The 17,919-nt window shown below is 36.3% G+C and overlaps 1 protein-coding gene across 1 annotated transcript in view; it reads right to left on the minus strand.

Annotated features, from left to right (window-relative positions):
* AP4E1 (adaptor related protein complex 4 subunit epsilon 1) overlaps positions 1-17,919 on the minus strand; it is a 55,857-nt gene that overhangs the window by 23,958 nt on the left and 13,980 nt on the right. Inside the window, exons 7-13 of the mRNA XM_014852394.3 lie at positions 16,738-16,904; positions 13,664-13,737; positions 7,226-7,348; positions 7,014-7,123; positions 5,376-5,515; positions 2,997-3,109; positions 2,770-2,888 (exon numbers count right to left, since the gene is read on the minus strand). Coding sequence (XP_014707880.2) covers positions 2,770-2,888; positions 2,997-3,109; positions 5,376-5,515; positions 7,014-7,123; positions 7,226-7,348; positions 13,664-13,737; positions 16,738-16,904 — 846 coding nt within the window. The remainder of the gene's footprint in view (positions 1-2,769; positions 2,889-2,996; positions 3,110-5,375; positions 5,516-7,013; positions 7,124-7,225; positions 7,349-13,663; positions 13,738-16,737; positions 16,905-17,919) is intronic.

Raw genomic sequence — 17,919 nt, forward strand, 5'->3', positions numbered from 1 at the left:
ATGAAGCACTTTCATGTCTTTGGTGTAATGTTGGCACCAGCAAGAAAAAACAGAGGGAGGTGAGGTGATAGGCAAGGGTAGATTTATAGCTGGTAACAAGAGGAGGAAAAAGAAACAGGACTAAATAAGCTCAATCCTTAAATAGTAAGATAACGTTCTGAGTGGTTTAATAAAAGATAGAAGGTAGCTCTAGAAGAGCAGATAACCTAAATCCCAGTTCAAAATCAATGGACTTATGCTTCTAGGAAAATGGAGTAGATGTACTTTTCCCCTCCTCTTCCCGCTAAGTACACCTAAAAACCCTTGATGTTATGTACAAAACACACATAAAAAGACTGGACAAAATAAGGCAGATCGCTAAGGACTACGGGACCTAAGGAACAATACAGTGGGTTGGTTGTGTGTTGCCTCATATTCCCCAAACTGGGTACCGGAGAGCCAGAAAGCTGAAAACACCCTGAAACACGGGCACAGGCAAAAAGCCCTAAGAAAAGCCTGCCCTCTAATCAAAGAGCCAGGAAGACAGAAAACTTTTGGATAATAACCTTTTTACTCCAGCCAAGCACCACACAGAAAAAACTGCAGCCCCACCCACACCAGCAAAGGCGGAGTGGAGAGCCAAGCCTTTCACCCCTAGGAGGTGTCCCAACTCCCCCACAAGGGTGGTGGCAGAGAAGACTGAGTGGGGAGCCAAGACTTTCATTGCCACCAAGGTGTAGAGAGGCCCACTCCTCTGCAGCGTCCATGAAGATCACATAGGAAGGCTGCACTTCACCTCCACCCACGTATGAAGACGTACGCCTCCCACCTCTGCTGGGGTGATGTCAGGGGAAGCCCAGTGGAGAGTTAGGATTTTCACCACTGCTCAGCAATAATGAGGCCACATAGAGACCTCATCACCCTTGTCTCAACACCATCGCCAAAGTAATTTAACTCACTTTTATAAAACACATCACCCAAGAATTGCAGAATACCCACTCTTTTCAAGCACCCACAGAACATATAACGAGAAAGATCATATCTTAGGCAATAAAACAAACCTCAATAAATTTAAAAGAACTGAAATCATAAAGTATTTTCTCTGATGACAATGGAATCAGACTAGAAATTGGTAACAGAGAAGAAAACAGGAAATTTTCAAACATTTAAACTTAACAACACTCTTCCACACAATCTTTCCAGAAAATAGAAGAGGAAAGAACACTCTCAACTCATTTTATGAAGCCAGTATTACCTTGATATCAAAACCAAACAGAGCAGAAAAAAATGAAAACTACAGACCAATATTCCTCATGAAGAGAGATGCAGGAATTCTTTTCTTGTGTGTGTGAGGAAGATTGGCACTCAGCTAATGTTGTATTTCTTAGGTGTAATAATAGTTTTATGGTCATCTAGAACAATGCCACTCTTAGGAGATTTACACTGAATTTTTTATGGGTGAAGTGTCACGATGTCTGCAATTTAACTTTAAATGGCTTAGCAAAACAAATTGTATATAGCTAGACCTAGATATAAATGTAGATGTGGTAAAGCAAAGGTGATTAAAAATATGAACTGGGAATCTAGATGAAAAGTATAGGCTTATCTATTACACTAGTCTTTCAACTTTTCTGTCGATGAGAAAAGAAAAATTCTTAAATAAAAGTCTAGGTAAAATTTAAGTTAACATGCTAACATTTGGCAAAACTAAACTATTAAAATGTGCATATCCTATGACTCAGCAGGTGCACTTCTCCAAACCGCCCCCTAAAGAAACACTCATCCAGGGGCCGGCCTGGTGGTGTGGTGGTTAAGTTCACGTGCTCCACTTCAGTGGCCCAGGATTTGGAGGTTCAGATCCCAGGCATGGACTTACACACCGCTCACCAAGCCATGCTGTGGCAGCATCCCACATACAAAATAGAGGAAGACTGGCACAGATGTTAGCTCAGGGCCAATCTTCCTGAACAACAAAAAAATTAATTAATTAAAAAAAGAAACACTCAGCCATAGGCACAAGAAAGAATACATAAAGGTAAGGTGACAGGATATATGCAATTATGTACGATTATATTACATAAAATTGTGAACTTCATCTTGCAAAGGGATAATCTCCCTTGCTGGCTTTGATGAGGCTAGCAGCCATGCTGGGAGACCCACAAGACAAGAAACTGAGGGCAGCTCCAGGAATTAAAGGCAGCCTATACTCGACAGTCTGAACCTCAAACCCTCAGTCCTATAGGTGCAAGAAACTCATTTTTTCAACAAGCACATGTGAGCTTGCAAGCAGATCCTCCACCAAACCTCAGATGACACCGAAGCCCCAACCAACACCTTGACTACAACCCAGAGAAACCCTAAGCAGAGAACCCAGTTAAGCTATGCCTGGACTCCTGACCCACAAAAACTGTGAGATAATAAATTTATGTTGTTTTATGCACTAAGTCTGTGGTAACATTATTATGCAGCAACAAAAAACTAATATAACACAGATACATGAGTATTCACATATTCAAATAAAGATTTACAGAGAAAACACAACAAATACATTGTAGACACAGACAGGTATCTACACAAATACCCACATTTAAAAGACTAGACAAGTGAGATGGCAGGGAGAATGAACAGACAAGTAGTTAAGTGACAGAAGGTGGCCACTGGGAAAGAAAATTGATGACTGAAGGAGCTAGCTGAGTAGAACCGAATGATTTCTGAAGGAAATATATTGTTAGTATTTGGTTTATAAAAAATAACGTTATAAACGTTTATAATTTAATGTACTTTGCTCACCCAACTCATAACCTGAAGAAATCTCTGTGGATAGAACACATTTTCCACATCTAGTAAAGTGAGATAAGACTGAACTGCATAAAGCCTTAATTGTTGATCTTCTGTTTCATCATCAAAACCTATAAAAAAAATTGGTATATCATTTTAATTTCCACTAGATTCTCTAAGGCCTCTGTAATAAAAACATCTAATTTTAAAATCTTTACAGAATGCAGCAGTTCACTAACCTTCAGCGAGCAGTCTCAGAAAGTTATTTGGAATATCAGGATGCATTACATCTCCTCCCACTGAAAACACAGCATTCATTGTCTGAATAAACCATGCATTATCAGGAGCATATGTGTCCACAGTGTTAAGAACAAGTACACTTCTAAATGTCACTTACTAAAATTATCCTCTCTGTATCAACCTTTTAAAATATAAACCCCAATTCATCCTAGTTTGGCATTTTTACCTTTAACTTCTGCCAATAAACTTGTATACTCCAGTTTTATATAAAATAGGTGCTCAGTATAAGCTTATTTAATAAACTTAATAAACCGAGTTCATGTTGCTTTATCTAGCACTGTGCCTTGCAAATAATAGACATCCAATAAATAAATGTGAAAGAATTGAAAGAAATGTTCCAGTTAACTACAGACAAATAAATACAGTCATGCACCACATGACAATGTTTCAGTCAACGACAGACCGCATATATGATGGTGGTTCCGTAAAATTAGTACCATATAGCCTAGATATGTCGTAGGTTATACCATCTACGTTTGTGTAAGTATACTCTATGATGTTCACACAACAACAAAAGCACCTAATCACACGTTTCTCAGAACGTATCACCATCATTAAGCAACACATGACTGTAATGGAAAATGATACATACTTCAGAGAGGCCAACTGTTGTGGTATGTCTACTTGAACAAGATGTTTAACCTCGTTTCTAATCTGTTCCTCTTCAGTTCTAAAATTCTATCATTTTGCTGGCCAGAGCTATAGCACTAGCTAGGACAAAACTATACTTGAGCAATTTCCAAGAAAATTTGATTAACATTACTCATTCATTCTTTCTTAGATTTAAACAGACATCTTAAAAAGAATGGAATATCCTTGTGACCTGTAAAGTTCCTCTGATTTTTAAAAAACAAATGTGAAGAAAAGTAACATGTGAATCGAGGTCCCAACTACTTTATTGTGACAATTTCCAGTAAAACAATAGTGTAAAAGACAAATTTTGGCATCCTAAATCTCCACCAACACTCTACAAAACAACCAGAACTTTTACTCAGAAAAGACACTGAGTAGGGAGTAAAGTCAAAAACAAGGAGGGACTGAAAGAGGAATTAGGCAGAGGTTCCTGTATCTTCATGCTCATAATACTGACCAACCAAATGAACAGAATCAGGAAAAAGCCATCTCCTACAAAATCTAGACAAATTTCTTTTCTTGATAACAAGAGGCTTGAATATCAGAAATGGAAGTTATTGCCAGGTTTCTGAACTCAACTTGCAAGTGACCATGTCAATACCAATTATTTTAAAGTTGCTTTGTATATTTACAAATCATATATCCGACAAGGGGATAATTTCCAAAATATACAAAGAACTCAAAATTCAACAACAAAAAACCAAACAACCCAATCAAAAAATGGACAGAGGATATGAACAGACATTTTTCCAAAGAAGAGATGCAGATGGCCAACAGATACATGAAAAGAGGTTCAACATCACTAATTATTAGGGAAATGTAAATCAAAACTACAATGATATATCACCTCACTCCTGTCAGAATGGCTATAATTAACAAGACAGGAAACAACAAGTGTTAGAGAGGATGTTGAGAGAAGGGAACCCTTGTACACTGCTGTAGGAGTGCAAAGTGGTGCAGCCACTATGGGAAACAGTATGGAGTATACTCAGAAAATTAAGAATAGATCTACCATATGATCCAGCTATCCCACTGCTGGGTATTTATCCAAAGAACTTGAAAAAACAAAGGCATAAAGATACTTGCACCCCTATGTTCATTGCGGCATTACACACAATAGCCAAGACTTGGAAGCAACCTAGGTGCCCATCAAGGGACGAATGGATAAAGAAGCTGTGGTATTTATACACGATGGACTACTACTCAGCCATAAGAAATGACGAAATCCAGCCATTTGTGACAACATGGATGGACTTTGAGGGTATTATGCTAAGTGAAATAAGTCAGAGGGAGACAGTCAAATATCGTAGGATCTCACTCATAAGTAGAAGATTAAAACAACAACAAATAAACACATAGCAATGGAGACTGGATTGGTGGTTACCATATGGGAAAGGGGGAGAGGGAGGGCAAAAGGGGTGATTAGGCTCGCATGTGAGGTGATGGACTACAATTAGTTTTTGGGTGGTGAGCATGATGTAACCTACAAAGAATTTGAAATATATTACAACGTACATCTGAAAGCTATATAATGTTATAATCCAATGCTACCGCAACAAAATAAAAAAAAAAAGAAAAAGAAAAAAACCCATTATGATCTCAATAAAATAACTGAAAAATAAAATAAAATAAATAAAGTCACTATATAACTAAAGGTATTTTATGACTTATGGTCCAAAGGATATTTCTCAGCCAGCTCAGCTATTTTACCAACCAAATTGACAATAATATACTCTTCTTTGCTCTGATGTAAATATTCAAGCATTTTCTGGACAATCACTGTTATATTCTGTGCATTAGTAATTCTGTAAAGAAGTTCCAGAGTCTATTTAAGAAAGAGAAATAAAATTAGTATTATCAAACTATGCATGATAACACCAATAAATACAGTAACATATAGGTTTATAACAGTTGATTCTTCCACTTTTACCTAGATCTCCTGGGCAGTCAGTTAACAGGTGCTCAAGAAATGCACATTTTAACTGAAATAGAACTTAAGAAAGGTAAAACTATGGTCAAAAAATGAATTATGATAAATTCCACAGTCTAAAAGCCTTCTGTTCATACAGATAATTATGATCGGACATTTACACATGACAAGCTGTGTAAAGACTAAAAAGTTAAAAGGTTTATAATCTATTTTCTAAAAATATAACAGTTTCTTAAATCTACATTATTTATGCCTGTGTGTGTGTGTGCGTGTGCACGTGTGTGTATACACACATACAAACACGTATAAAAATCTAGTGTTGCGAACTGTATTTTCCACACTACCCAACAACAGAAAATAGCCCTTGAGTGGGTTTGTCAGCTAAGGGCCAATGGCCTCTAACGGATGGACAAACGTTAGTGGCTCAAATGCTTCAAAGCCTGGCAAGGCCTACGTTCAGAACCTCGGGTATCAAAGAACCGTTTTACAGCTACTTTCTCAGTGCTGAGGAATATACAACTTGCTGCTTCGAGCAAGATGAAGGAAGACCAGTAGCAGAGTAAGCTCTCTTTTGGCTGGCTTTCTAAGGCCCCATATTAAGGTTCTAAAAATATCATGGTTCCCAGAAGTCAATATGAGACCAAGGACCATACTAAGAAAGTATCATTTACTAGTGTTTTAGGATCAACAATACTAGCCATTAGTATTTCCATGTATCTTACTTGTCAAATTTGTTCAAAATACTTTTAGGGCTCTTTCTAATTTTTCAATCCTTACAGCCAGGACTATCCAAGTATAATGATAACAGATGTTGAAAGCTTTTTTAAAAAACTGTGTCAGTTAATCCTTAACTCCATTTAAAATCTATAAATACTTAGGTCCCACCATCAACAGCTTTCAATTTATTTCAGCTTTCAATTTCAATTTCAGACATGCTCCCTGTAGACTAAACTATATGTTATATATTTTTAGATAATCTACATCAAACTTATTTCCTACTCTAAGACCATGAAATTCAGCGCTTCCAGGACTGAGTGGTGTCATAAATTACATCTTAAAATGGTACTAATGAGAAGGCCTAGAAAGAGAATTCAGGTCTCCTAGTGATATAATTTTTGGACCAAAAAGATATAAATCAATCCATACAGGTAATTGGACCTAACTCCTCCAACTCACAATTTAAAAACATTCCTCCGAATACCAACACAAGCACTTTTTAGAAAAGTTCCTTAAACTTTTAGTGGAAAGAATAAAATGCACTCAAAAGTTAAAATACATACGTGTGTGCACACACACACACACACTGCCCACCACTTTAATCTCTCTCCATAACACCAATAGAAAGTTTAAAAATTGTAACACTTCACATACACTATTCACAATATCAGTTTACCTCTCTTTTAATAATGGGATCAGGATGGTCTAAGCATTCAATTATCGTCATCTGGTGTTGAAGGGCCAGAGTGGGATCCTGTTGGATAACATAGGTAAGAGCCTTCAGTCCTAGAAACAAAAATTACATCACACAAAGTGACTTGAAGCAAACACCCATCAAACTTCAAAAGCACTCTTTGTAATTTCAGTCAAAAGAACCAAACAGCTTACCTAAATATTTGAGATTTATTTTAGGTGATAGAACAAATTTTCCAATGCACTTGGCAGCCTTCTCAAGTAATTCTGATTTAGGATAAATAGAATAGACTGTATGCACACACTCAAACAGAATAGCTAGAGAGAGAAAACACAAAAATGTCAGGGATCATGTTAAGGCACAATGGAAGAACATATTTGTGTAGAACTCATAACAAAACAAACTAATTGGAAGGTCAGTTTTAGTCAAAAATCTTATTTATGTAAAATTTTCAAAGATAGGAACTTTACTATTTTCAGGCTTATACAGTTATTAAGATTACGTTACTACAGTATGTATTTCAATTTAAAGAGAATTATATATATTAATAGATAAGAATTCATTCTTGCAACAAGTATTTACTAAGCACCTCCTATGTGCCAGGCATAGTCCTACTAGGGTGGATACAGCAGTGACCAAAACAGACAAAAAGCCCTGCCCTCAAGGAGCTCAAATTCTAATGGACACGTAAGTAATATATTCACTGTTCCTATATAAACAGCTATTTCCAACACTCCTTGAATGCTTTAAAATAATTGATTCCCAGGCAGTTTCTACCACTTATCCACAGAAAGTGAATATGTAGTTTATTTTGATGTGTTTAATTTCAATATAATCATTTTAGGATTCTTCAGCACTTATTTCATAGTAGGGCCACACTCAAAAATCTTCAAGTCACTTCTTTAAAATTAACCTCAAAGAATACAGAACCTATCGAACATCTTGATAGTGTTCAAATTTGATTTTCAAATATAGTCAAAGCTACGACAGATATCTATAATAGATGATCAAAGTGGATGATAAAATTTTTTCCAAACTCTTTTAAAGAGCATGAGTCAAGGAGGTGGAGTTTTGCCTTGGCAAAGAAGAATCCCTGAGGCACCATTCCGTCCCGTGTGTCCTGCAGAACCACAGTGTGAGAAGTGAGGTAGGGAATCAGCCGACCTAAAAACAGTTCTGCTACAAGCTGAAGCACATCACGCATCCTCAGGAGAATCACTCCTCCTCTGTTTCCAAAAGCTTAAAACATAACAATCGGTCAATTTGTGTACAAGATAGATCCTGAACATTCAACTAGTTTTACACTGAGTAGTTGCCCATCAACTGATGCACACATAAATTTTGCGTAAAAAGCTTTATATAAATGCTCTCTATAGAAGGAGAGAGTGAGAGAAAAGAAATGAGAAATATAAATTTATCTTAAGAAGGGAACTGACTTCAATTAAAGGAAAACTTACAAAGTAAATTAATTGAACCTAAAAAGACAGTTTGTATATTCAAATATTGTGCTGCAAAATGCCTTTACTCTGTGCTACGAAAAAAGTTGACTTTATGACTTCATGAACTAAACAAAGAGAGCCTTGGTCAACTGACTATCAACTAAGGTAGGAGTGGGCAAACTAACCACTAAACCCAGCCCTCAGACTATTTTTGCATGCCCGTGAACTAAGAATGATTTTCACCTTTTTTTTGAGATATAATTGACATATTATATTAGTTTCAGGTATACAATTATATTTTTTAAGGGTTGTAAAAAAACAAAACAAAAATCAAAGGAGAATATATGACCGAAACCTATACGACCTACAACGCCTAAAGTATTTACTCTGGCCCCTTTTTCAGAAAAAGTCTGCTGTGGGGCCAGCCCCATGGCCGAGTGGTTAACTTCGCACGCTCTGCTTTGGCGGCCCAGGGTTTCGCCGGTTCAGATCCTGGGCGCGGACATGGCACCGCTTGTCAGGCCCTGCTGCAGCGGCATCCCACATGCCACAACTAGAAGGACCCACAACTGAAAATACACAACTATGTACCAGGGGACTTTGGGAAAAATAAAATCTTTAAAAAAAAAAAAAAAGAAAGAAAAAGTCTGCCAAACCCTGACCTAACATGACAGTCCTAAGTAAGATTTAAAACGATGATGCTCCATTTTCTATCGTAACTGACATTTTCCTTCATGGATTCCTGCCAATCAGAACTCTCTTGCTATCAAATTGTTTTACTAGAAAAGCTTCTCATGACCCATCTAAAATCTAAACTTGTATATTTAGATGCTCATAAGATTTCTGGAAAGCTAACATAGATAAAATTAATCGTTCAAAAATTGCACTTATTAGCTACTTATGTGTTGAAAATGAGTTTAATAGATTTTTAAACTATTTTCCTACCTAAAGCTAGGTCTCTTTATTTTCAAACTCAATAAAAATCTGAGTGTAAGTCCATAAATGAAAAAGCAGCCACTCCGCTGTGTCCTCTCTGCAGTGGTTAAAAGAAACATGCTTCAGAGGATTTCTAAATCTAAAAACACGACGTGGAGCTTTGTTTACTCCTCAGAGGAACCCAGGTCCTAACCAAAACACTATCAAATAAAAATTAACAAATTAAAAATTAACAACATTCTAACATTTGTGACATTGTAGTTTTATCATTTTGGGGGTTGAATTATGCACAAAATTTGAAGAAATTCTACTAATACCTTATCCTTCAGACTACACTTTACTTTCATTTTAAATAAGTTCTGTCTCCATCTACTGACACCACTCTGGCAAGGAGACAGGGGTACTGCCCAATGCGGGTGGAAGTCCAGGTTCTCCACTCTGCCTCCTTTGACACTTGGAGAGAAAGGGGATCCTGGTTCCTTCTGGGTGGGGGACTGGAGTATCTGTTGATACTACCCTGCCCAGAGAAGGAGGGGTACCTCATTACTGCTCCCTGTGTGGCCTCCACTGACACTGAGGGGGTGGCCTCAGTATCCCTGACCAGCGGTGAAAGCCCTGACTCTCCACTAGGTTTCCTCTACCACCACCCCAGCAAAGAGGGGAGGGGTACCTCATTACTCTCTGCTCCTGGATAACGTGAAAGCCAGGCTTCCCACATCATCTCCACCAACAATGCAAGAACGGGGGCCCGCTCTAAGACCTGGAAGGGATGACATCTGCTTCCCTGCTGGGGTTTTCCACCACTAGCCCAGTGGAAGGATTGGTACCTCGTTACACCTGGTGAAGGTGAAAATGTTGGCTCCCCACTCAGCCTTTGCTACCGTGGGTGGGTCCCCAGTTTTTTGTGTGGTGCTTGGTTAGAATGGAATGGCTACTGTCTAAAAGTTTTCTACCTCACTAGTTTGGCCTTTTCTTCTTGGTCCTTTGGCTAGAGAGCAGACTTTTCTTGGCATTTTTATCCACGCCTATTGATGTTTCCAGGTTGCTGGCTCTCCAGTACCCAGTCTGGGGTATATGAGGCAAAAAGAAAACCTAGAGTCCTCATCATGGTTTCCCTCCTTGAGTTCCAAGGTCCCTAACCAGTCTATCTCCATTTCTCCCCCTTTCAGAGTCTTACTTTGTTTTACATATAACCTCCAGGGTTTTTAGTTGTACTTACTGGGAAAACAGGAAAAAGTACTTCTATCTACTTTTGATGGTTCTGTCCTTTTTATATAACTCTCCCAGTTTACTAAGCAGTTTACTAAAAATGTCATTCTCATCTCATCAGTACCCTGTCCAAAAATCTTCCATACCTCCAGAATGATATATTATAAAGTCCAAACTCATTTGGCTGCCATGAGAGGACCTCCACAATATGACCTTTCCACCGCTCTCACTATGAATTGTCCATTCAGACTGGTGAGTCATTGTCCTCTGAAGTTGTTTTAAACACCCCCGCTTCTGCACCTTCTCTCATGTTCTCTCTGCCTAGAACCCCCTTCAACCTTCTTTCTGGCTATCTAAATCCTACTTACCTTTCAGGGTCCTATTATATCAATAAATCTTTGTGTGCACCCTCAGGCCCACAGTGATCTCTACACCACCTCTGGACTCCTGTAATATTTATTCCCTGTACTACCCCTCTGCATTCTGCCTTATACCGGTATGATGCTTTCATAAAGGAGTCATCTCTTCCATTACAAATTCCTTGAAGGTAAAGATCACATTTTATACTTCATATCCTCTACATCCCCTTCTACAATGACTGGCACATAGCAGATACTCAATAAATGTCTCTGATGTGATTTATTTCTTGATTTGACACTAAGGTAAGTTATAATAATGGAACTTTCATAAAAATATGGTTTAGAAAGTATTAAGACTGAAACTCAATCAGATTAACTGATAAAAGTAAAATAACTTTCTCTTCCTTTAATTCAATTAAAACATATTACTCATTGATTAACCCAGTGCCAGATACTTGGATATTCTGACTAGTAAGACAGACACAGTCCCTGCCCTTATGAAGTTTATAATTTAAAATTCACATTCTTCAGCAATAAAATATTTATATTAGGATTACTAGAAAATACCATTGATAAAATCAATGTAAGCTATAAACTGTATCAATACAAATACGAGGAAAAAAGCAGAACAATAGAAAGATGAATAAAGGAAATAAAACAACAGAAACTATAAGGTTTCCGTGGCAAGGTGAAACACTAGACTGACAGCCTACAAAGAAACAAATTGTTGGTGTTCGTTCCAGCAATCTTAATAAAAGGGTATCCTAGCGGAGAACATTAAAAAATATTTCCTTGGGTATACAGTATTCTCCAAATCAAAAGGAATAGGTAACAGTGGTTATCTCCAGGAAGGGGAACTGGGAGGTTGGGTGATAAGGGTCAAAGGGACACTTACTGTTCACTGTATACCCTTTTGTACCTTTTGAATTTTGAACCATGTGCATATATTACCTATTCAAAAAAATAAAAAAAATTAAAGCTGAAATGTCAATCACAAAAAAAAATACTTTCTGCAAGGAAAAGAAAAGCAGATTCTTAACTGATTTTAAACAGAATTCCTTGAGAGCCTTTCAAACCCTTATCTGAGACACTGATTATACCTGAGGCAAAACTTTTTAACTTACAAAGATTCTGACACTTGTCTGGATCTTCTGACCCTCCTAGCAAGGCCATCTGCCTTAGTAAGGGTTCTCCTTATCTCTGGCCCCTTATTTTTCCCATTACATAGCAGGATCCCAGATAATATCCACTGTTCATTATACTACACACTCATAAGGGCAGGGCCTGTGTCTACCTTATTCTTCTGTCCATCTCCCACACTTAGCAGGGAGGAATACACAAGTCAATCAACTCTTTCCTCAATCTGTACCTAGTTTACAAATCAAGTATCGTTTTGCAGGCATTCAGTAAATACTGGCTGAACAAATGCATAAACCACTCTTATTCCTTTAATTACCATTTATACATGCAAACATAAATCTATCCTTCAAAATTTACTATCTCAATTCACTACCATACACATGGTTTTTCCTGGACTAGTCTTAGGCATGCAATCTTTTCTCCTCATTCCTACTGCACCTTTGTCAAGCACTTTTATTACAGTTAAACTAGTGCAATTTCTGCCCTCTCATCTACCCCACACTTCTACAACTATTGTTCTTAAAGATCCACAGTTCAGCACTGTCAGAAAGAACAAGCAATGTTCTTCATCCCCTGCTTTATGGTATTTTACCAGATTAAGTAATAACTTCTTGTTTGAGTTCTATCACTCAATGCCTCTTCTTCTGCTCTTCTGCAATGCAAAATTCAAACTGTTTGCTTCTATCTTTTAAATGTCTCTAAATATCCCTATTTCTTCACTGAGCTTTCTCAGACTGATCACTAAAGAACTAACAGCTCCTCCCTCTGGCTATTCAGACTGAAGTTTTTTGGTTACTTTTCTCAGTTCTCCACCCTCTGCCTGCAACTTACTCTTATCTACCATCACAAAATTACTTTTTATATAACATAAATAGCTACTGTCTTTTCACAAATAGTATGTTATTATTCCACACCTATATATCCTTATCTATATCCTACTCATCCTTCCATTGTCTTCTTACATATCACTTTTTCAGAAGAACTTTCCTTGTTCTCCCCCACACCTAAGACTAGCTGCTATATTCTCCCACGGCACACTGTACTCTTCCTCTATAACACTTTACAGCACCTGTCCTTTTCCATCTATATAGACAGTGAGCTCAGTGATAATACTGTTTCATTCACTGCTGTATTCCAAGCATCTTGCACAGGGCCTGACAAAAACGAGAAATTTCAGAAATATCTCATGACTAGTTGACCAGATTGATTTATTTAAGAACTGTCTCTTAAATATGGAACAGATCTACCAGGTTACCTTCACAGTCAATTAGATGCTTGATGAATGTTTTCAATAAAGAAACAATTTCTCTTAAAAAATAAAGTCTTTAAAAAAAAGAGAGAGAATTATAATAATGAACTTAGGTCAACATTCAAAACAATGTCATAATTTCAAATTATTTCTATTAGTTATTCAATGCTTCCACTGAAAAATAACCCAAAGAACCACCTTAAAAATTAACATATAAAGTCTTATTGAACTTTATAGTATTCTAACACAGATTTAGCTATAATACTGAAAAACATTGTTACTCATTAGAGTATTACCTACCATATGTGATATTGTGATTTAATTCAGCTCTTCGTAAGGATTCATCAAGAACATCATACATTAATTCACTTGTCCTGTTTAAAAGATATTTTATTTGCAGTAGAATTACAGTATTATAACCCAATAAAACATAGTTTTTCAAACTTCTCTCTCTTTAAACTGAGGATCTACAGAAAAGAAGTGAAAGAAATTCATTTTATAAAGTTATGGGAATTTCACTTCTTAAAGATTCCATTTACTCTTTTTTCCTGAGTTTAACTTCCTGCTTTATCAAAGTCGACTAGTCAATGAAGAGATATACACAAGTCAATCAACTCTTTCCTCAACCTGTACCTAGTTTACAAATCAGGTTTTTGTTTGGTTGAATACATTATCTTTTATAATAAAACATTCTATCTATTTTAAGTTACTATAGTAATACCTCACATATCCAGATTATTCCAGACAGTATATTATCTGTATTTTAATCACATAGTTTTAAAATATATTCAAATACTAGTCTTTGAGTAGCACTAGGTTCTTCAGAAAGAAAACTTTAACTTTCATCTATGTTAAAGACAAAGAAATTATATTTTGTGGAATTAACAGATTTGTACCATTCCTATGTCTTTATGGTCACTGCTTAGTTACCGTAACCGGGTTGAGGCAGATACTGTAAGAAAATGCAGTGCTTTATAGAGCCCTAGGACTTTGCCTCCAAACCTAGAAAAGTCCTCTCCAAGAGGCCAATATGGAAACTAGGGCTTCTCGGCTGATATTTTTATATATTTTCAAAAAGCACTAATAGAAAAACTACCATCAACACCGAATACACAGTTGTTTTGTAGAGAAACCACACTATAAAACAAACAAAAGATCAAAACAATCTGGAGCTATACAAATTACATATCATATATGTTATATCTTTTTCAGAAAATTTCTTTATTCCAAACATAGAGCTATAAAATCCAATTTGAACTGCATGTACTTTTACTTTATCTTCACTGAAGTATAAATATCCAGTGAGAATCCAGAGCCATAGTCTAAAATCCCTCTTTACTGTGTAAGCATTTCTTACACAAACAATAACGAACACAAACATTACGAATCCTCCCCAAAAAATTTTGTGACACTACACCTAGATTACAGTCTGGCTTCTCAACTTTAAAAGCCAATGTCTGGCATAACAGTCATAATTAACCACATGAAATGTGTAAACATTTGCAGACGTGATCGAGTTAAATGTTAATAACCTAAAAAACAAAATGCTATAAAACACAAGAAAATATTCAAACAATAGTTATAAAAGACATAAATATAAGACTTTTCCAGTCCATTAATTCTTTCAATTAAATACATTAGAATCCTGTTACAAAATAACAAGATTTTTACTTTGCCACATTGAGCTAAATGTCTTAAGAAATATAAAATTTATGTTAACACCAAATCTCACTACAGTTGGGACAACAAAGGAGAAAACTTTCTAATATTCTACAACGTTATAAAAGAGTTCCACTCTTTATTCATTTAATTGAGCCTAATTTCTATTTGGCTGAGCTCTTTGAAGGTTAGCAAAGCACTCTCTTATTCATCTTTGTATGTATTCTCCAAATTCATCCATGAAGGAAAGAAGAAAGGAAGGTAATGGGTTAATGAATTTAGTAAACTCATTAAATTCCTCTGAAGTTACTTCCTGACAGTATATAATGGCATTAAATCTTTTTAGACCACTGAGGTTTGGATGTATTACCATAAAATTCATGGTTTTAAAATAGAATTCCAGTGAAGTCCAACTAGAGCTCCACACTGGGATAGGTTGGGTTATATAAAATAATTAGGACAAACATTTCTAATGGGTGTGTCTGCTCCATGACCTCCAGATTCTCATCCTAGGTTTCAATCAGGGTTTAGATTCATAAACACAGAAAAAGCAACAACAAGAATGATACAGCCCAGTTAGTGCTCACCAGGAGCTCAAAGGCAGATGGATGCTGACATAACACAAAAGGCATTACTAGGAACAACAGCCTAGAGGACACTCCCTTCATAAAGCTAGGCTAAAGAATCTGCATAAAAATGTACCCTACTGCATAAAAGAGAACCATATCTCATAAAATAAGAACACTGATTAGCAAATATTTTCTTAAAACAGAAACACATCAGGGACTCAAGCATGGTCCTTGTCTCAAGGGAACTAAAATCTAGTTGGACTTGCTCTGAAATAGTTCAGAAAAAAATTTAAAAATAAAAATAATATGTGTGCACCCATGCACATACAGAGAGAGAAAGAACGATAAAGTAAATGCAAATAATTGAGGAATCTAGATAGAGGGTAGAAGAGAGCTCCTTGTACTATTCTTGGAACTTTTCTGTAAGTTTGAAAAACTATGGCAAAATAAAAAGTTACAAAAAATATATATAATTGGAAAGATGTCCATAAAAAGTTTAATATAAATTACTGGCTAAAAGAGTAATTTAGACAAAAGAATTAAGAAGGTGAAATGCTCATACCCAACTAGAGCAAGGGTCAGCAAACTCTAGTCCACAGGCCTAATCTGGCCAGATGTCTGTTTTTGCATGGCTGGAGGCTAAGAATGGTTTTTACATTTTTAAATAATTGGAAAAACAATCAAAATAATAATATTTCAGGTCACATAAAGATTATACGACATTTAAGTTTTAATGTCCATAAAAGGTTTTTTGGGAACACAAGGGTGCTCATTCATTTACATATTGTCTATGGCTGCTTTTCAGCTATACAAGAGCAGAGCTCAATGGCTGAAAAGGACAACCCATACCCCACAAAGCCTAAAATATTTATTATCTGGTCCTTTACAGAAAAAGTTTCCCAACTCCTAAACTCGAATGATTAAGAAAGCTTCAGGAAGACATGGAACTTCAGCCGTACCTTTCACTCTGAGTAGGATTTAAATAAAGAGCAAGCCAGGATTATCCCAGCAACCTGAACTTATATACTTCTTACAGCAGTTTGTTTATCACTGTTACGCCAATTAAGCACTGGGAGAATCTGGCTTATCATAAACCCTCTAAGTGACTAAAGCCTAAGGCTGTCAAACTTACTTACAATAGTTTACCTTTGATCGTCTTTTCCTAGAAGTCCTAGGATTCTCAAGAGCTGAATTTGTAACCACGGCGCTGGCACACTGTGGTAATTGAAATCTACCGGGAGCTTTCCGCCAACTACTTGCTTCAAAATTGTTACAAAACTCCCAGTCAAGTCTTTATAACCAGATGAATTCTCCTACATCCAAAAAAATGAAACAAAATAAAACAAAACAAAAAACTTTCTGTTAATAAAAGTCTTAACAAATGTAAAATTGAGCTGATTGAAATGCCATATAGACTCTAATTTGATACATGCTCACTTAGAAGTAAGAACTCCTCCGGCTACCAGATCCAAAGCTGAATCATCCTTCAAAAAGCTTCCAACGCTGCCTACTTGTCCCCACACACAGTTTAACCACATTGCAAAAGTTCTTATAATTGCATCTTAGATAGAACCTTTAATAGCTAACATCAGCAATTAAAGCAAAAAGTGAAAAGAACTAGCATGCTGAAAAAAGGGCAGTAACAATCTCTCCTTTTGATGAAACTCAAAGCCTGTTTGCAATCTCTGTACTTTGTCTGCAAGACTTCTCGTGTAAATGAGCTAAATGTGTTCTGGGTGGAAGAGCACAGCCAAGACTACTCAAACATTCAAACCCCCCAAAATCAGTGAGCCTGCTTATTAAAAATTAATCAACCCTACAGTATTTAAACATATTTTATGATTCTGAATGGGTGTGTCTTGATTATCTATCTGACTAATCTCTTAGATTGGGGAAATTAAATACACATTCCTCAAAACGAACATTAGATTCTTCATTGTAATTTTTATTACGTATCAAGGACAAATTTTTTGGAAGGGAACTAATAGCTCTTTCAAAGTTTAGTAAATGTTAGAGGAAAAGATTTAACATCAAATATCTATTTATAACATACCATTTTGGAACACAATGTGTAAAAGTGAAGACAACCTTCAGTTCTGTAATTTTAAATTGACTTCAATAGCATGTTCCATTTCATTACAAGGTACTCAGGAAAGCTCTCACAAATACATACTTTCAGAGACAAAGGCTTTCAGGCAATACACTGGGGCTGAATTCATATAAACCCATATCATCATTTAGAAAAATTTTTTTACCATACCATTCAACTCTCCTTCCTCATCTGACACAGTATCAATGTATGGAGTCAACACTGTAGTCTATACTTTG

Source organism: Equus asinus, chromosome 2 (assembly GCF_041296235.1).
Source record: "Equus asinus isolate D_3611 breed Donkey chromosome 2, EquAss-T2T_v2, whole genome shotgun sequence".
NCBI classification, from domain to species: Eukaryota; Metazoa; Chordata; class Mammalia; order Perissodactyla; family Equidae; genus Equus; species Equus asinus.